At 36.7% G+C, this 21,616-nt stretch overlaps 1 protein-coding gene across 5 annotated transcripts in view; it reads left to right on the plus strand.

Moving 5' to 3' along the window:
- The window catches only part of FANCC (FA complementation group C), a 91,458-nt gene that overhangs the window by 55,955 nt on the left and 13,887 nt on the right, over positions 1-21,616 (plus strand). For all 5 annotated transcript variants that reach the window (XM_040580387.1, XM_040580385.1, XM_040580384.1 and 2 more), the window contains 6 exons: positions 3,728-3,847; positions 4,649-4,713; positions 8,473-8,637; positions 11,541-11,697; positions 17,572-17,624; positions 20,584-20,683. In XM_040580387.1, the coding sequence (XP_040436321.1) occupies positions 3,728-3,847; positions 4,649-4,713; positions 8,473-8,637; positions 11,541-11,697; positions 17,572-17,624; positions 20,584-20,683 (660 nt within the window). The remainder of the gene's footprint in view (positions 1-3,727; positions 3,848-4,648; positions 4,714-8,472; positions 8,638-11,540; positions 11,698-17,571; positions 17,625-20,583; positions 20,684-21,616) is intronic.

Raw genomic sequence — 21,616 nt, forward strand, 5'->3', positions numbered from 1 at the left:
CTACTAAGAAGAAAATTAACTCTATCCTAGGTAAAACCAGGACAGTGTACTTACACAGAAGTGTAATGTTACAAGCGGATTTTGTGATAGAGTAGCAGAAATCTTGTGTTCAAGAAACTGTTCACCTTACAAAAATCATAGTCATGGAATGGTTTGGATTGGAAGGGACCTTCAACTATAATGTAGTCCAACCCTCCTGCTGTGGGCAGGGATACCTTCCACTAGACCAGGTTGCTGAAAGCTCCATCCAACCTGACCCTGAACACTTTCAAGGATGGGGTATCCACGGCTTCTCTGGGCAGTCTGTCCCAGTGTCTCTGGCCTTCTGGGCTACAAGCACCCATGGCCGGCTCATGCCCAGTTTTTCATCTGCCAGTATCCCCAAGTCCTTCTCTGCAGGGCTGCTCTCAATCCATTCATCCCCCAGTCTGCACTGATACTGAGAATTGTGAGCCAGGTGCAGGACACTTGGCCTTGCTGAACTTTCTGAGCTTTGCACGGGCCTATTCCTCAAGCCTGTCAAGGTCCCTTTGGATGGTATCCCTTCCCTTAAGTGAATCAGCTGTACCACATAGCTCGGTGTCATCTGCAGAGTTGGTGAGGGTGTGCTCAACCCCACTGTCCACTCAACCCCACCCCATTGATGAAGATATTAAATGGTATTGGTCCCAGTATGGATCCTTGAGGAACACCACTCATTACTGGTTTCTGCTCGGGCGCTGAGCTGTCGACTATAACTCTTTGGACACAGCCATCTAGCCAATTCCATATCCACCCAACAGTCCATTTCTCAAATGTTAAGAGTGAATTGTCAGTATTTTTCTTCCAGACAGCTCTCTGCTAATGCAATATATAGTAGTAAAAGACTTATTACTTACAACCAGAATTAAGTGCAGTAAATGAGCTACATTTTCTAGAAATAAGGAGAACTTTCTGGATCAAAGAAAGCATTTAAACCTTAGCTGAAAAATACTTTAAATTGTTACCAAATTTCTTATCTTTGTTGCATGTAGGTGTATCTCTCAGGCTTTGCACTGGCAATAGCATCTGTAAAATGAAATATTTAAGACATATAGCTGAATTCTAAATGTTTTTCATCTTCAATACATATTTTTTTTCTATACCTACCTAAAACCTCCTTTTATCTTGACTGAACGATCTCCTTATCCCTGTTTCCCTTGCCCCCTTCTGGCTGCTCAGCGGTTTTGCATGTTCCAAAGGAAATGCGTAAAATCTTAGCATGGATGTAGCAAAGTGCTCAGAAAAGGAAAAGCAAACAAAATCCCAACCAACCAACTAAACAAAAAAAACCATGAGAATGTTGCAGGCCATATGCAGACACTGATGATGTGTAGTAATTTTGTCTTGTCTTTCCCTCTATTGATTAGTCAACAATGACTATTGCACAAGGGTAAGGGGAAAGTAGTTTTGAAATTACTCTTCATGTAAAGAGTGTTAGATTAGTTTTATCCTTAGGAAAGCTCTGGTTACAGAGAAGGTCACAGGATAATGTATTTTATAGTGTTACAGCTGAATATATTGGGTTTTAAGATACTCCCTCATTTAGCTGTCATTAGCTGCCGTGTCAGCCTGTCAGGTCCTTGTCAGAGCTTTTTATGTTTGTTCTTCTCACTGTTGAAGCTTTCTGCAGGTCTTTCACTGAGCAATCCAACAAACCTTGTACTTTTCAAGCCACCTCCTTATCTCTAGCAAAAGTGGCATCCCAAGATTGTTGTTACTAACTGCTCTTTTATTTTTTTTTCAGCTTGCAGTCTGATCTCATTCTACTTAGCGAACTGTCCTATTTTGTAAGAACTACTTGTCTGAACCCTTGGTAACTTTCTGAAAACAAATTTTAGCTTTAGTAATAGTTGCAAAGGACAATAAAAATATATATGGTTTCATATTAATAAATTGATTAAGGTGTTTGGAGATTGTACAGTTTAATAGATTTTAGCCTTCACTTTTGACATTTAGATGCTTGTACATTTTTAAAATCCACCTTTTTGTGTCTTTTTCTTAAGAATGCAAAAGTTGCATGTGATTTACTTCTTTGAAACTCTGGGTTGCCACAGCATTTTCCTTTCTCCTTAGTTTTTGGTAAGTCACTGCGTGGCAGTAAAACAGAAGTTTCTCCTGTTGAGGGCTATTTAGGAAAAAAGTTTTATAATGAAAGAAAAAGGGTATTTAGACATTTAAATTAAGGCTGCAAGGTAGTAAATTAATCTTAAAACAAAGTACAATAAATAAGGTGTCCCAGATCCTTCTTACTTATTTTGATAGTAATGAATTTTCTTAGACCTTTGGTGTGCTTCTGTTGATTCTATCTTCTGTCTCACATTAATGAAACATGGAATACAGGGAATACATCTAATTCCAAGACTTCTGAAGCAGTTGCTTAGGGATGTTCAACAAAAGCATGCATAAATATTTGATACAGGTTTCTGAAAGGAGAAAACAAGCTTACTGATTTTTATTATTTTAGTGTCAACTCTTTCATCAGATCCCTCTTTTAAAAAGCATATATGGAAAGACCCTAAGACCATGGAATTCACAGGGCTTTCATCCGAACTTTCCTTTTAATTACATGTTTTTAAAATTAAGGTCTTTTTCAGTCTTTGCTAATCCTGACCTTCTGTTACAAAGGTTTTTATACTTACTGCCATACAAAGTGTAATTTAGTTTGTTCTTTAAGTGTCAATGATACATAAAGCCCTAAAATGAATCTCTGGAAAGGGAATGTAGCTGTTGTTACATCAGCATTTAGCAACAGAGGACAGGAAGAAAAAAAACCCTGTAACAAATTGAGTGTGGATCATTTGCTAAGCAACACGAAGCTACCTCTGCTCAGTTATGACAGCAGGATGCAAAAACCAGCTCAAGATTTCACCTAACAGCTTTCCTAAATGAGTTCAGTTGGGAAGGTGCTGGGCTGTAAGATCTGCCCAAAAGACAGCAGAGCTGTAGTACAGAGCTGAGGAACTGGGGAAGTGTGAAACCAGAGTACTGTCAGAGAGAGGCCTCTGTAGGTGCCTGCAGAACCAGTGTTATCAAATGTGTTAATCTGACTTTACTCTGAATCTGTCATCAAAGGATTGTTTTGATTTTTATACGATGTATTAAAAAGTCATTATTTATCATTTATTAAATGTGACTTAAAGCATTCTGTAGCAAATGGTAAAGAAGTAAATGTTAAACTAAAATTTTATCATTATTTTTTCAAGATAATGAGGAAATTAAGCAAATTAAATTATGAGGCCAGACCCTGAATCCCATCAAAAATACTGTAGTCTCTTGAAGGAGCGATACAGAAAAGTAAATATTAACTTTGTGCTTTCTCTTCTTGGTCATGGTACTGATCAAGACTACAAGTGGGTTTTTTTCTGTGTAGCAATGTGACTACTACTATCCAGATGATACCAGACTGAAATGGCTCTCAGAGAACTGAAAAACCTACTTGAGGTCTGGCTGGTTTTGACATGGATAGCCTCCATTGCTATTGCAGTTACTGAAATCCTATGGTGTGTGAACACATGTTTGATTGTAGCAGCTGCAGCATTTTCCTTCTGGTTGATGGCAGCTGCCTGTTCTTCTGTACCAATGGTGTAAAATGGCCACAACCAATTCAAAGATCCTACGCATACACAGCTCAATAGCAGTTAGTTCTTTTTACGCTGCATGTTGTAGCCTAATACATTTTTAATTCCCTTCTGTTCATTTGTCACAGAGTTTACTGTGCCATCTTCTTTCTTCTTCTAAATGGGAAAGTAATGAAGCTGAAACGAGTACATTCATATCAACTCTTGGCTACACATCATCAGATTATTATTGTCAGTTAATTAAAAATGTAAGTATTTTGTGCAATTGAGGTTTTGTTAACAATAAATCACCAGTTTGTAAGCACATACATGGAGCTGTCATTGTGATAAGAAACATGGACTGAACTTTGTTTATCTTTTCTTACCTCAGCTACATTTACAGCCTTCTAAGGGAAAAAATGAAGTGGGAGCTCTCTGGAGAAATGAGAAAAATTTTTATTAGATTACACTGTAATAGATTTTCAGGAAAACCAAATTCCTGTTGCTGTTTCGTTATAATAACAAAAAAAATATCTGCCCTATCAATTCATTCTCCCTGTGAAGCTTAAATTACATATATTTATTCTGTATTTGAACATAATTTTTGGATTGTTTTCTTTGACTGTATGCACTGCATTTAAAATTATAGATGAGACCTAAATCTTAGGAAAAGTGTCTTTTACATTTAATATATAAAAATAATGGGAATAATTTTTCATAATATGTTGATCTAAATTAGTTAAATCATATAAAAACTATTAGTAGTGCTCTTCTGAAAGTTTAACCTCAAGTCTTGGGGAAGCAGAGCTAAAATAAATCGCTTCCTAGTTTTCCAAAGTGGAGGGTATATAATGTATGTTAAAAAAACAATTTGCAGCACATTTTATTCAGTGATCTGGATGGCTTTAATTTGGCACCAATAATTTAAAAAATTAAAAGTCAAACTGAGTGAAAAGAGAAAGTTATTAACCTGTACAGTATGTTGAGTCACATAGAGAATCATACAATTAATGTCTGCTTATTTGTAGTACGTGTAATTTATTTAATTTTTATTTTATTTTATTGAACAGATGGTCTTTTCGTTAGTAACAGAACTCAGAGAGAATCAGTTCAATGGACTTAACATTCAGGGAAGGTAGGTATTATCATAATTTGGATATGTGTTAGTTTGGATCATTACAGTTCAGTGAAGACCTTTTTATAGTCTTGGGCAACTTAGGCTTCAGTTTGAATGTTTTGGATATATATGTAGATAATTTTAGGTGTGGACAAGCTTGTTAACTGGTGCTTCATGTGGGAATTTATACTTAACCTGAGAGTCATAGAGTGGGTTGTGTTGGAAGGCACCTTCACAGATCATCTGGCAGGGACACCTTCCACTAGACCAGGCTGCTCAAAGCCCCATCCAGCCTGGCCTTGAACACTTCCAGGGATGGGGCACCCACAGCTTCTCTGGGCAGGCTGTGCCAGTGTCTCACCACCCTCATTATAAAGAATTTCTCCCTAATACCTTATCTAAATCTACCCTCTTCCAGTTTAAAGCCATTACCCCTTGTCCTGTCTACTACAGGCTTTTGTAGAAAGTCCCACTCCAGCTTTCTTGCAGGTCCCCTTTAGGTGCTGGAAGGCTGCTATAAGGTCTGCCCAGAGCCTTCTCTTCTCCAGGCTGAGCAACCCCAACTCTCTCAGCCTGTCTTCATAGGAGAGGTGCTCCAGCCGCTGATCATCTTCATGGCCCACTTCTTTCTGGACTTGTGCCAACAGGTCCATGTCCTTATGTTGGAGGCCCCAGAACGGAATGCAGTACTTCAGGTAAAGTCTCACTAGAGCAGCCTTCCTTAGCCTGCTGGCCTTGGTTTTTTTTATGCAGCCCAGTATACAGCTGGGCCTCTGGGCTGCAAGCACATGTTGCTGGCTTGTGTCCGTTTTTTTATCCACCAGTATCCCCAAGTTCTTCTCTGCAGGGCTGTTTTCAGTCCATTCATCTCCCAGGCTGCACTGATACTGGAGCTTGTCCTTACCCAGATGCAGGACCTTGCACTTGGCCTTGTTGAAACTCATAGACTTCGTAATCATAATGGTAGCTACTCTCTCTCTCTACATGCATATATATAACACGAAGTTAACTGGCAGTTACTATGAGAAAAAGTAAAAAAAAAAAAAATCTAAAGGAATATTTTCCCCTGTTTGTGTGAGTGATAGTTTAATATGACAGCATAGTAGTTACTTAGTGCTTGTTATGAATGGTAAAATTTGTCCATGCTTATTTAAAGAACCTCTCATTAAAGAACTTCCATTTGTTCCTTGGTCTGGTAGCAAACACTGCTGTGACAATACTGTGTATTTCATATATAACTATTTGAAATCCACCCAAGCACATAGTATTTCCACCCTTTAACTGCTTTCTTGGCTTGATTTTCTAAGGATGAGAGTCTGAGATGGAGAGTGGGAAGGAAATTGTGATGTGCTCTGGTCACATCGCCAGTCCAGATTTTTATGAGATGCTAATAATCTCCTTGCAATATTGTGTGGGGTGTTCCTGCATGTCTAGGTGTAGTCAGTGCGAATAACCACCTTCTTCATCTGTACTACATAAATACAGTGAATTAAGCAAAAAACTGCCACTATAAAAAAGGGGATACATTTGCCTAATGCTACTTTTATCACTATTTTTGACATGATCATGCCTTTTCACTGACCTTGAAGTGCAGATCATGGTCTTTTGTCAATCCTTTAAAAATTACCATATTTGAATACATCAGTAGATCCCTTGGTTTGCATGTAAATTAAGTGCATTCCAGCTGAAAAACAAAAGCAGAAATAAGGACTGCATTTTTTAATATAGTCTATATATTAAAATTATGTCTTCTGTTTTAAATGCATGACTCCTTTGGTCTTCAGTGTCAAAGCTGCTGCTATGATGATACTAGTTTTATGACCTATTTAACACCACATAGCCTGTAAAATTACAGGAAGGAGGAGTCTGATTGAAAAATCTTCCTTTTATCATGAGCTAATAACTTGGCTATTTTTCTGCCTTCCTTCTTGCACTGAGGTGCTTGCGTAAGGAAGAGTCAAGAAGCTGAGTTCATGCAGAGCTGACTTCAGTACGAGCATTACGAAATTTTATTCTATGTAGAAAGCAAACGGCCACATATTATAAATTAGGGTGAAACAGACTTAGCTGAAAAGCTAATGAGACTGTTGGGAAGAGAAATATCTGATTTCTACCAGGATAAAAGCAAAACTTAGTTAGATTTTTGAGTGTATGAATTCTGATACAGCTGTTTATTCGAGTTCCAGAGACAAATGTAGTTTGCAGTTAGAGGTGTATGTTGTCTTCTTTATCCATTCAGTGATGCTTACAGCAACACAGATTACAATGTCTGTTGAAATACATTGCACACAGTGGAATGCACTGTGTAGTATTCTCCAAGAACATATTTTGATGATTATGTAGAAGAAAATTGCCTTTGCAGGGTTTTTCTTCCAAAGTTAAGAGTAAAGTAAACTGCTGAGGTTTGCTAATCCTGGATAAGGAATTAGAAACAAAATTTTGTAAAGGGGATTGAGTTAAAGAATCTCAGATCTGTGAACTTTACATGTATATCCCAGAAAACACTGCTGCACAATAAATATCAGCCCAGTAATTACCATTCTTATAGAAACACTTCTCATTGTAAAAGCTGCATCTTCAATGTAAGAAACCTTAAGCACGTTATTTGGTTAGGTACTAATTCAGAAATCTGAGTCTTTGAAAACGCGTCAGGTTTTATTTCTCACTGTGGACACCACAATGGTACCTAATGTTCAAAGATCATTGCACTTCTGTTACAGCATATGCCAGCGACCATTAAGCAACATCTACTTAGGAGCAGCTTTAATACATGCAGGGCAGTAGAGTTAGCTCTTACTCACAGTAACCTATAGTGTAATTCCTGTCTTAGCTCTTCATAGACTGTATTAGTGGTCTAACAGATTTTAGGTTCTTGCAAAGAATACACCCCTTTTAGTGAACAATGAAATCAGGAAAACTTTGCGTCAACTCAAGGAAGCCTTTACAAACAATCTAGTAATTTTTAATTTGCTAGAATTCAGTATTTGAGAGTTCTTGGTCTTAATAAATGTCTTCCTGTCAAAACAGCTTCTAGAAAAATGTGCATATAGTTTCATGTGCTAGAAACTATATATACTGTGGTAAACTTGTGATTTCCTTTTGCAAATGTTATCTCTTATATTGTGTGCCATTGTCCTTTTTGTTTATGTTTCAGGTTCCACTGTCTTTATTAATTTTTAAGCATGTAGTTTTAGTGAGCTAGTCAAGTGAGTGGTTTGTATATATATTGAGATCCAAAAGCATTACATATTCCTTCAACTGTAGATTTGCAGGACAAAAACTTTTCAGCTGAGCACAGCAGGATTCATTTTCTTTGGTTCATAGAAGTTGTCTCTGTTGAGAAAGGTCAAGGAAACAATAGGAGTCCTTAGAAGCAGCTAGGTGGTCTGTTGTGAGGGTCTAGCAAACCTACGTGGGAGCTGTGGATATGTCATCTTTCTTACCTGTGCTTTGCTGATCCTGGGAGAGACGAAGCATTCCCTGCTAGGAAGGGTGTGACGATGAATGAACACAGCTGGCTGCAGTTCAGAATTGTGTTGATATCCCTCAAGAGGTTTGTCTTGAGCACTAAACCACCAAATCTTGTCTGACTTCTCTTCAAGATTCTTCAGACAGTATGTAATGAAATGTCAACAGTCATTCCAATAAATAATTCTTCTGCAGTTAAGTATGCATCTCTTACGTTTAACCTTCTGTAATTATTTTAATCTTCTTTTACCTTATCGGATTAAAATTTTGACTTTTTTGAAATATGATCTATATTTATTTTTCCTTCAGAGTTTCAGCCAGTCGTGTGCATGCCATGTCCCTTATCTGTCACCCTCTTGTTACTCTGCCTGATCTAATGCCATTGCTGGAAACTCTCCTTCTTTACCATGGAGGTGCATCAAAAGAAATTCTCAGTTCAGAGTTTCTGGAGGCTGTGAATGAGGCCTTTTTAAAGTAAGTAGCACAGTGTCTGTGATTTTTATGCTCTTTTCATAAAGATTTTTAATTCAATTAAATGTCTTTTCTCTGGGTTTGTATGCTGAATGCACTGTACTTCTTTGGCATTATAGTAAAATACTTTGCTAGCAGTTGAATAGCAGAGCTCAGGTTGTAGGCCGTAGACAGCTTTAAATATTGACTGGAACTTTGTTCCACCTTTTCTCTTAAATGGAGGTTAAAGTCTTCAATAGATTTTAGGTGTTTTGTGAATGATACGATATAGAACTGTAATTTACCTTTCCTATAAGCATATCAACATTCCTAACTTGACTTTTGAGAGCCATCTTTGTTTTTCTGTGCACAGATGGATCCTTATGTTTGAGTGTTTCCATATTTTTCTTTATTTTTTTCTGTGACATTGATTATCAAGTTTTTTAATTATCCTGTTCTTCAGCAGGGTATTTTTAATGAGTCTGAAATTTGTGAAATATAACTTCCTTTGTTTTGCTGCCATGAAAACCACTGATCTGATAAAATTAGTCTATGGATGAAAACTAGCTGAGTGAAGCTGAACATCAGCAAGATTGGCTGTGCCAGGGAAGGAAAGATGTCAGGGAAAGCACAGCCTACTTTTGGCTGAGAGTTACTTTATTCAAGTTGTAGCTGAGGGGTTGTATTATAAACATTTTTTTTATGTATGAGAGAAGGCCCTTTTTGAACACTTTACTTCAATTATCCATTTGTCTCCTTTTTAATCAGAGTTTTAATTGCTTCCTCTGTACTCAGTGTCGTAAATTCTGAGATGTTCCAATGAAGATTTTAATATTGCTCCATTGAGGGGTACAGCAAAAATAAGTAATTAATGGAAAAGCACAATTACTAATTTATTTGTACACATGTTACTAGAAGCTATGGAAAACAAGTGAAAAGGAATGTGAAGGTCTGTAGTGAAGGATGTGTCCCAAAAAAGAGCGCACTTTCACTTCTCCACCTTTTGTGGCTTCAGGCTGGATGTGTTCCACAAGCAGTAATGCAATTTGGGAAGCTTTCAGAGCAAGTTCACAGGTCCAGCATGGATGGTCTATACTGATGTCATTGAGCACTGACAGGGATTGCCACTTCATAGTATGAGTCTGAATCCTTTAGATGGCTACAAAAGTTTCTTCTGACTGAAATCAGCGCCTCTTTCCTTAACTTTTGAGCTACTTGTTTATGACAGTGAGCAAAAATAGTTCAGTTCATATGACGCTTGACTAAGAGAGTCTTGCAGGGCCCTTGACAAAAGTGTATGGTTTCTCTGAGAGCAGATGTAGGCTCACACATGTTTTGCATTGGTATATTCCTGGACTGTCACTGAAGCTCATGTGATCTTAACTTGAATGTGTTTGTATTTCCCCCGCTACACACACACTCTAACAATTGAATTTTGTGTTCCCTAACTCTACCATTGTTTTCTGAACACTTGTTTTCCTTCTGAGCATGGGTGAAGCCTGCTCCAGGACATAGTGTTGCTAAATATGGAGACTTGCAGTGCTCCACAGAATTCAGCATTGTCCCAGTGGGACCCTCTGCAAGTTCAGTCTCAGAAGACTAGATGACTAGAGTTTACTTCCTATATGATTTTTAAATCTCGGATTTCAAGCACCTCTTTGTATGCTTATTAGATTTCTTTTCCTGGCATAATATCTATAATATCTACCATGCTAACACAAAAACAAGAAAAAAAGAGGATTATGGCAAAATTAAATAATCGCTTGTCTTACTTAAGTTACTCTGATGTGCGTATGTGCTTTGATACTGGTAGTTAAACAGCATCCTGAAATTGAGCATTGCTTTATGATTTTGAAATGCTATGTACTTCAATATATTTCTTGTCTACAGATCTACACTTTTAAATTAAGCTACTCCATAGTTTTGAATGGAAAAATTACAGCTTTTCAGATATCAGAATTCTGAAGGCTGATATTTAAACAAATGTTTGGCAAAATACATACTTAAAAAATAGATCCTAAAATGGTGTTAAATCTTCTTTCTACTGGTATTTTTTTATCAGTAATGTTAGTTTGCATATACTCTCCAGCCTAGTTTTAGTTTTTTTAATCTTCACTTGATTTAAGACCAATGCATATTTTTCTTGTTATTTATGTATTTTTTTGCTTTTAACATTTTAATTTGCATCTAATATGATATCTGCAAAAATATGTGAGGATGTTTTGTGCGGTGGTAACTCCTCTTCTTGGGTGGTTACTTTAGTATATTTGATTTATGATGGACCACACCAATTGCGGTGGTGTTTTAAAACAGGCAGTGATACAACACTGTTTCAGCTAAGCTATAGCTGAAGGCTTTAGGTGAAGAGAGAATTATTTTCTAAACCATTTATCTTTTACAAGGCTCTGGTCAGTGTTGGTGGGATGAAGACTTACCTACCTCTTCCTCATATTTTTTTTTTCCTTATTTCTCTGCAAAGACGGGTAACGCTTTGATTTAGCCAGCAGTGATACCATCGAGGACCTCACTGCTTATCTGTCAGCTGCTGACACTTTCTGAGCAGACCCACCTGCAGGAAGCAGTCTGGGTTTCAAAGAGCTCAAGTGTGGGGCAGGACCTTTCTCTAGAGTGGAAGGGAACTCCAGACATAAACCTTCCATTTCCATTTTCTGGGATCCATTATAATGAAATTTTTTATGTTTTAGACATGTGATAAGGTTTCATTTGTAGATGATGGTGATTTGCTGTTATTCTTTGCCATTAGTATTTGACATTGACTGGGGTACTTTGAACGAGATTCCGCTCTCTTGTTCCAGGTTGGTTGATCTTTGTGTCTTCTTTTTCTCTAATGTACTTAAAAAAACACCAATCATTTTTGTCTTCCTTCCACTACATCAGGGAAAACAGTATTTTTCTCTCTAAACCAGGAAGAAGATCTCCCTCCCTGAATCAACTGTCTTCAGCCTCTGGCTTCGTCACTTACCAAGCCTTGAAAAAGCTACATTGTGCCTTTTAGACCAGCTGGTTTCCATTCAGATGAATTCACTGGAAGAAGTGGCTTGTGTCATAAAAGACTCACTACTGGTATGTGCAGTGTGTAGTATGTTTGATACCGACTGCTCTGTCATGCTTCAGAAATGACAGAGAGTTTTCAAGTACATCAGTGTATTTCAGGGAAATGGCTGTCCCGTGGCATGTAACTTGCTAAAGCAAAAGCAAATCCTGAGTCTTATAAACGCCACTACATTTTTAGCTTTTACACTGAACTGGTAGAAGAGAAAATACATTTCATTCAGTGAGGAAGAATGGATGAAGAGACGAGAATCTTACTGGTGGGGGTGCAGAGTACCTGCCTCTGTCTTAAAAAAAATTAAATTTTAGCCTGGGAGGATTTGAATCTGTTTTTACTTCAATCGCTGTGTCCTAGAGAGTTTAGCAGTTTAAACAACTGAAATTGCTTATAGATTATTTTATTATGGACTGATTAGTTACTTGGTTTTGTTTGCAAACCTGAACAAAATTCTTATACACAAAACATTTGCTAAACTGTAGTTAAAGTTCTTTTTCAAATGCTGAGTTGTTCAGTGCACCAAAAATCTTTCCTATGAGAAAACATGACATAATACCTTTTCCAAAATAATAAGCTAGTTTGCAGCACTAAATGCAAATTTAACTGCCAATTATGATGTGAAATGGCATGTGTGCTATGCACTTAAAATTATGTATTCATAAAATAGACATAAAAAATGGCACATGGTATCTTATTTTCAGCCTATGAAACTGCTTACAGAGTGTGTATTCTAGATGGGAAAAGTTATAGCCTTCCTTTTCAATTGGAAAGTTTCAATTTCTGTTTTAGGGATCCATTATGATACTTGCAAATCTTGTAAATGCTTGGCATCAACAGCACTTCATATCTCATCTAGGAATCTTAAGTATTCCTAAAGACAAGGCTATATGCAAAGCCTGTGCCTAATTTTGCTGTGTCAGATGTACTTGAGTTGAATACAGTATATGTTACCACATGTGACTGAACCAAAAAAAAAAAAGTCTAGGTTATATATAAAAAGTAAAATCTTTGTTTTAATTTTATTGTTGTTTATTAACAACGTTCATATTTACCTAGTCTTCACATCCTGATCCCTGAAAAGAATGGAACATTACAGTGCTAGCACACTTAGATTGTCCTTACTTTCCGCTGCTCCAAAGACTTTGTGCTTTCAAAGTAAGGTATTTACAGAGTAGAAAGACCTATGCAGCAGCCTTGAATGCTGGTTTAGAGAGGACATCCTGTGGACAAGGAGTGGAATGAATGGAGGTATAAAGAAGGGAGCAGTTGGAAGATGGATACTGCTGATTTATAGGCATTGATAAGAGGGAAGGTGCATAAATGGGAGATGGCATACAAATTAAAAACAACAGGATGAGAAGCTTCAGAGAGGCAGTATAAGAGGAAGATCTAATCCTCAAATTGCGTTCTAGAATACTTAATGGTGTTTTGTACAACTTGCACACATGGTACTATAAAGACACTTGTGTGACATTAGATATGTCAATGTTTTGAATCCAACAGTATGATTAATTTAGCCTGCCTGAAATATATTTAAATATTTATTTAGGAATCTGGGTATGCATTTTTTGGCAGTTGGATTACGGTATTTGAGGGATGTGACCTCTGTTTGCCTTATGGATATCATAATAAGAAGTGGAATCATGAGACAAAACTTGATTTATACATGTTTTTCCGTTTAGAAGAAAAGCTCTATAGTACAAATAGGCAGAAATATGTTAGTGATTTGATTGTAGTATATGATAAGAAGGACGTTTCAATAAGCTTTTACATAATTGCATTGTCATTTATCTAAATAAAATATCTTGATGCAGTAACCAAACTGTAAATAAAACTCACAGAGATCCATCGTACGCAGATAGTTGTAAACCACCATACTTTTATTACGAAAGATACTTGACATGCAATACTCTTATATTTTAATTCCAAGAGCAATTGTAGTGCCGATGTCCGCTAATTTGTCTTTTATATGGTTCACTATTAGGTTTGTGGGTTTGGGGCTAAACTTGAATTAGTATTGGAAATTCTGTAGTTATTCAGAAGTAGTGAAAGCAGGTGAAATGACCATCACAAATGTCGTTTAAGCTTCTTCAGAATTTGGTGGGTGAGTGGATGTCTTTCTTTCTAAGTAACTTTAAGGCTTGTATATGTGTGTTAACTAAAATTTAAATAAATACACATACTAGAATTTTACGTTTAATCAGAAATGCAGATATGTATATAAATAAAGCACATCTGTAAAAGGGGATGTGAATGAATCAGTGTCAATTATAGTTCATATTCAGTTCTTTGCTTTCTGAAGTAGTTTTATTTCTTTCAAAGTTACGTTGCAAGAAAAGTGCAGTAGATTGAGAGGGCTTAAAATTTGCTGGTTTCTCCTTCATGAACCATCTGTCATTGCTGCATTTTGTTTTTCCACCTTGTCAGCGTTCCTAAGTCCAGCCGAGTATCAAAATTATGTTTCACTCTGCAGTTAAAGCTCTAGCTGTAGGGTCTCCCTTGCTGTTATTTTCACTTTAGCATTTCAGAGCAAGTAGTTTCAGTGGGTGATACGGTGACTTGCAGTGCCTACCAGTATACCAAGCTGAAGACTGCTCTGGTTCTCATGCCCTTGCACTGCCCTTTTGCTGTGCCTTATCCCGAAGTTCCGAGACCAACTGGATCCACCCTCACCTTTCACTGGGAGCTGTGCAAACGAAACAGGCATTAACAAAGGATAAAGGAGGAAGGATATAGAGATAAAATAAGAAATGTTTTTTGTTGTTTTAATACCTTCTGGCTAAGTTACAATTAGTTCCCACAGTATTGCTGGTCTTCAAAACCTGTGGTGTTATGGTAAATTTTTTGAAATAGCGCACACAGATTTATTCATAATGTTGATGAATTCAGGAGCTTTTTAAACCTCTGTAAAAAGATGTTTATGCTTTAAAAGTAAGTGTATGCTTCAAAATAAATCTAGATTTGGACTTGGTATAAGAAAGATATTAAGTGACATTTCTTATTTTTATTGGTAAATATAAAATTCAGGAATACAGGTAGGTATACAATTTGGAAATACAGACAACATTTGAAATACAGCCGTGTAGTTGTTTCCTAAAGCTAGATGTTTCTAACTTCAGAGATGTGTCCAGCTAATTGCATGTGAGTTTGGAAGTTGAGAGAACCGGTATTTGTGGTGCTGCCACCTCAAATCTGTTGCTGTGTGATCTTGGGCACAATTTGTTTCTGTATGTTTACTCTTACTTGTGGTTGTTACAGAGCATTCTACGATCTGAACAAAAGCAGTATATGATGATTAGTGTGTTCCTCTTTGTGCCATTTACTTGCTTCCTGTAGATACAAATTTCTTTTTCTTGCTTCTTTGTTCAGTTCTGGCTTTGTACTGTAAATCAGTTATACACAATTCTTCTTTCTGGTAACACAGATAAAAAGTAGTGTAGTTCTATAGAATTTGTGTATGTAATACTTTATGTTGCAGTGTATTTTTCTTGTTTCATTTCTTTCAAAAATCCCAGTGGTTTTGTGTGTGGGTTTTTTCTCAAGAGGCACATGTTCTTCAGATATGTAATCGTAATATCACACGTGCAGCTCCGATTCCCCATGTCTGCATCTTTTTGGTTTAGTGTGTGTTGTGCTGTATGTATTGTGCATGTTTTAAAAGTAATGGAACAAGCTCCTGGTAAATAGTATATTTTGTTTTCTGAGTTTTCTGTGAAAAATACTTTGTGTGGTCACAGGCAACATTAGTAAAATATGACATGCCTTTTTATTTTCAAAAATTAAGGTAATAAAGTCAACAACATGAAAGCCCTATGAGGATCCCTCCTAAGTTGATAATCCCTCACAATGCAGAATTGCTGCTGGCTGCAGCAGAATTGTGCTGCCTGCTCTAGTCCAGCTACACAACAGGCACATCTTCAGTTTGCCATGAAGACTTTTTGTGCTATGATAGCATTCTTACTCTGAGTGCTTGCAAATTAGTTTTGTGGCATTCGATAACAGTGGGGTTTGGTTTTTGGGGTTTTTGTTTGGTTTTTTTCCCTTTTGAATACCAGTGATTAAATTCATATTGAGTTCCGTAGTATAGATTAAATACTAGGAGCTTATTAACTGTCGTTTTATGTAGCGAGCAGTGTAGATTGCTTGCTGCTGTCTGGCAGGTGCGTTTTTCATTGTTGCATACAGCACATTTATTTTGGTCTTGCTCAAAAGAACTATGATTTAATCTTGTGATGTGCGGCAGTGTGCTCATGACCCTTTCTAGTTTATGTTCAGCCTGTCCTAAGCAACAGTGGGTTGGTATGTCATCATAGAAGTATGTGTGCAAAGGTAGGCAGAGTGAAAAGGCAGTGGAGAAATGGCTGAATTCAACCATTTATCCGTCAGGACTGGAAAACCTACTTTGTACTTTCTAGTGTTTTCACAGAATTGCAGAATGGTTGGGGTTGGAAGGCACCTCTGGAGATCGTCCAGTCTGAGTTTTCCTTGTGAAACAAAAAAGAGATGAACGTGTCGCTTGTGTCATCGAGCCATGTTTTTTCTCCCCCTAGCAGTGACAGTTTGGGGACCCGCCTTGCAACAAGCTGCATGCTGTTCTTCACACATCCGAGCACCCGGCTGTAAATACTGCCGAGCACTAGGTGACGCACGTTCAATAGAACAACTTGGCTACAGCATGTGACAGGGCGGTAAAACATGACAAAAGAGGTGCCACCTTGTATTTCCAGTATGGCAAAGACAACTGTGAGAAACAAGGAGCTTTTCTAGATAGTTGCTGTTAAAAGCTGTCTCTGTTTTCTGATATTGTCATATAGGTATCTTATAAAATAAAGCCCTTATTCTGTTTGTGTGCAATTAAAAAGAAAAAAAAATCTATTCTACTTGGTACTTTTTAGCTTGAAGCAAACGCATAAATGTTTTCTTTGCAATAGTGCATCAGGCACTTAAAGCTGTTACAATAAATGCCACTTATAAATGCTATTACTTCCATGCATCCTGAAGGTTACAGAATGCATTTTATTAAACATCCATTACTCTAGAATGTTCAAGAACTATATTCTTATCAGGTCTTCAGGTGCTAGCTTCAGAAACACGAAGCACAAATTTGTTTTTTAACTTAGGCAGGTATACCTTTGGGAATGTGTAAGTAGTTTTTTGTTCTTGGTACTCTACAAAAGCCTAGTAAATCTTAGAATTTAAGGATATGGGATTAGAAAGTACGTTGTTAACTAGTGTGTGTTTACTATAACAACTTTTCTTAAAACAGACTGTTATGTGGTAACATGATAAAAAGCTTCACTAGTTTAAAAAGACTATTTTGATGCACTGAGATATTTAGCTTGTACTAGCAACTATAAAATTCACAAAAGAAGATAATACAGTGAAAAAACATCTTGGGCCAAGATGTGTGTGGTAGTGTTAAAGGCAAAGGTGATAAAATAAATTTAATTTCTGGAATTTAATTTTGAAGATGTAGTGAGAATCTCAAAGCACACCCAAAAGGGATTGTCTGTGAAGAGGAATTAATAGCTTTTCATAAATCTGTTCCCTATCTCTTTCCTTTAGTAATTACATGCAACAACCTGTTCTATCTGCCACCTTTAGTATTTCTAGTTGTTTTTTGGGATCCCAGGTGTTTGCATTCATCAGCTGTTTAGCCTGCCTGGTATTGCTGCGGATCTCCTTCTGTGACTTTGATGTAGTCATTTTGCAGAACCTAATCCTAAGGAAACCTGAGTGTTTTTAGTAAGAGTTGATCTGACATTTACAGTTTAATAATTGCAATGTAATAGCATTCATGAGTTAAGCTGTAAATTGTACAGGGGCGGGTGGGTTTTTTTAGTTGTTTCTTATTAATGACTGATTTTCTTTCATTTGTTTATCAACAGCCCCAAGCAGCAAGCCATCCTGCCATTTTCAGAATTGTTAACGAAATTTTCAAGTAAGTTTTGAAATTATAGTGGGAAGTGTTTCAAATAAATGATCAGTTTAAACACTGAGGTTTTCTTCATGAGGAGGAGTATTATGATCTGGGACGTATTATAATTATGGGATGTTTTTTTCTTTACCTTAGTGTCTCCGTCTGTGTAATATACTGCAAGTAATGAAAAATGTTAAAAATCACGTGAACTTTACATAAAAGTTAACATTATGATGATAATCATTGATACAGTTGACTACATTGTATCTTTTATATTTTATCATATATATCTGATAAATTAAAATAGCCTTTAAAATGTATAATTTATTTTGTATTTCAGTAGATATTTGATTTTGAGGTGAAAATTATAAATGCTGAAATACCTTGTCCCATGCCAGCACGAAGATGGAATTTAGCTGCAACACTTGCACTTACCAATGGGGCCTCTTTTACATTGTTTATAGTCTTCAGGATTTATATCAGCTATGCTCTTAATGGCATTGAACTGTTGATCTGCCTGTTAATAAGTTTGGGTTTGAATGCATTAGTTTTAAGCAATATATATTATTTACCACGTGGGGGCTTCCAGTCCTTTCTACTCAGTTTTCAGTGGCTTTTTCTCTTCACTTCACTTGGCTTACTCTTTTCACATAGGTCTGCTGCTGGGGTTTATCAGTATTACAGTTCTGATACAACAATAACATATTTAGTGACTGACATTCTTTGTTCATCAAGTGTTTTCCTTCCTAAGAAGAGCGGGCAGCCAAGTGCACATGTTTGGGGGCATTTGTGTGTCTGTGTGCATGTTTGTTCAGGTTTGCACAGCCACTAACATAAGAATCTTTGCTGTAGAAACCGTAGACTGCTGCATTGTGAGAGTGGAATCACTTGACTGCCACAGCAATAACTGCCCTTTCTGTTGCTGGTCCAGTATCTGAGCACAGCTAGCATTTTCTGAATAGTTCAGACTAGTCACTTTCCCAAAGCAAAATGCACTTGAAAACTGATGTGACTTCAGCAGGCCTGTACTGATGTCTTAGGCCGTATATTGTGATGGTATATGGAGACATAATGTGTTCAAGCTTCCTGACTTATTTAGGGTCATGGTATATAGAATATTTTCTACAGACAACATGAGACTACGTAACTCTCTTGCACCCTTCTCATTTGGTAGACAGTAGAAATGGATGAAACACTGTTTCTCAGATAATGCAGGGCCTTGTCCAGCAGAGTATTTCCTAGTAAAACTTTGCGCTTGTGTTACTGTTCCAAATCATCTCAGAAATTCATCATGTTTTCCTGTTGCTCAGCCTACATTTCGTCTCCCTAGCTTGCTTTCAGTTGTTCCTACTTTGTGTGCTTGTTCCTCTATATTGTTGGTATTAAACACTTAATATATTTTTAAAATACTATGTGTCAGGTCCTCTTGGTATTACATGAAGTGTTATGTATGTTTGCTGGCTTTTGCAGACCAATTGGTTTCTGCAGCTTTTTATTCATTTTTGTTGTATTTCTCTGACATCCTTCCAGCTATTACCATGTGGTGTGCAGACAGTAAGATATGTGATGGTCTTAAAGGTCTTTTCCAACCTAAATAATTCTATGATTGTACTACAGATGTAGTCACATGTGAGATTTTAGAAATCTGCTGATAAAGAACTTGTACTTCATTGCTTGGAAACTGAGTTATGTTTCTACAGCTGGCACAAAACTCCTTTTCTTTTAGGGGCTAATATTCTGTTAAAAGTACAGATCTAAGCATTGTGTCTCTTTCAGGAATAACTTTTCCTGCTTATTGTGCATGCTTTTTGTTGAGGTTGATTGTGCTGACTTGTTTCATTTCAGAGATATTAACTTTCTTTTTTTTATTTCCCAAGCAGAAGCTTATTTTGTTGCTAAGTATGGCTATACAGAAGTCCATACAGCTAGACTGTCTTGAGGTTCTGTGTGCTGTTTCCCGTGTTTCTATTAGTGTTTACACCTGCCTGTAGTTTTGTGAACTTCCTTTGCTGCAGTAATGTGTTAGCTGTTCTTATGTTTTACATCATTATGGAAAGAATGAAACAATTCTCTAATAAAAAAAACTTAGATCTCAGTGGACCCTTACTTTGAACATTATTTTTTCCTTACTGTTACATGCCTTTCAAGTAAAGACAATGAAAATTACTCTTTGCTGCCCATGTGTTTTTCTGCTCCATTTGCTGAAGGTTACATTATGCCCTGTGGAAGGCCAGTTAAAGTGTTAACCTTCCTGAATCTCCAGAGTAGATTTTATGATTTCACCACTGAAAGCACATTGAAATGCATTGGTTCCTAATTAAAGCTGTAGCAGTATGCCTTTGGTATACACATATTTCTGTTTGTGCTGCTGATTCATTTCTTAATGATCACTAAGGAGTCACAGTGACTGAACAACAGCTGTATCATTTAAGTTCAGGGCCCTTGTGTAGTTTTTTAAATATGTAACTTCTACATTTGATCAGCTTTTGATTGTTTGTTTGTTTCCCTGGCTCCAGTAGGAGTGTTATATTACTAATTTAAGTCAAGATTATTTTTTTGCTACAGGTACCATATATCCCAGGAGATAGATTGTACTAGATTGTACTTTTCTCTGATTTTAGATAGCCTGTGGGATGCAATCACACAAAGCACTAAAGTATGCTGAACTGTAAGCGTGGGAGTAGTTGCTCTGAACCCAGTAAGATTGTTCAGATGCCAGATTTGCTTAATAAATTTGTTGCAGTCTCTTTTTTAATTTTACATTTTTTTCCCCTGGTGGTCGGGTGTCTGCATTTATATTGCATATACTTACTAAATTTAATTTATTTGTAGGAGTAGCATATGTTTTTGCTAAAGTAAAAATAAAGTAATGAATTGACAGCACACAAAGAATGTACATTTTGTTTCTTCATTCAATTATCTGTGGTGTGATGGGCAGATTAATTAACTGATTGTCATAATCTAACTTTTCAATGCTTAGGAATGCACTGCTGGAAACTGATGGAACTCCAGAAGTGATGACCATTATACAGGTGTTTACACAGGTTTTCCTTCAGGATCATCAGAATGAGAACAAGCAGGTCAGTCAAGATCTATTTCTTGATGTTTCTTTTCCGCGAGAAGTTATGAAAGTTCACAAGAAGAGAACAATGCTACTCTTAAGAATTGTGACTGAATATAATGAATATAAATAGTAGCATCTCCCTACAGCTGTATATACATGCCAAAGTTTAGTTCAAACATTTTCACCTGTGAATAAAATTATAGTGTGAAACCAATACGTAAGAGCAATTTACCTGACATTACCCTGGAGTAATCCTGCAACCTAAACTGTGATTTTCACAGGAGCAGTTCCCATGGTGCTGAAGTTTCTGCCTGTATGGTGAATATGATAATGACCATCCATCTTTGGTGGGAAGGATAAGAAATTTTAGATAATGTTTCTTTTGCAGTAGCAGGGTTTCTGATGATAAATGAAACAGAGATAATAACCCCATCCCCATTCCTCCAAATAAGTGTAAGTAGGATACCAAGTAGTTGTATTTGTCTGTTCAGAAGGTAGAAGACACAGAATACATACTGGTTTCAGTTTCTGGTCTTGCTGCTCAAGAATTTTTCCTCAGTCTAAAGCTTCAAATTTCCCAGCTTAGTGTCTCTTCTTCTGCACAGATATTTATACAGGTTTTACTGAACTGAATTAAGTAGATTAACTTTTGTATGTATTAATATAAACAAGAGCAGGATCAGTTTCTTATTTTTAAATTTCAAAATGGAGACATGAAAAGGTTTTGTCACGTTTATAGTTTGCAAGCTTATTCCTGGGTTCCCAAATCACACTGTCATTTCACATCCTGACCATTTTGTTTGGTTGTTTAACTCCAGTATATATGATTTATATGATAAGTTTGGAAAGTATCTTATTGTTTAATAGCTCTCACTTTAGACTTAAGAAAAATTCCAGTTCCTTTGATTTTTACATCCTTTTGGGGAGACTAGTTAAGAAAGTATTGGGA

Source organism: Falco naumanni, chromosome Z, assembly GCF_017639655.2.
Source record: "Falco naumanni isolate bFalNau1 chromosome Z, bFalNau1.pat, whole genome shotgun sequence".
Taxonomy (NCBI): Eukaryota; Metazoa; Chordata; class Aves; order Falconiformes; family Falconidae; genus Falco; species Falco naumanni.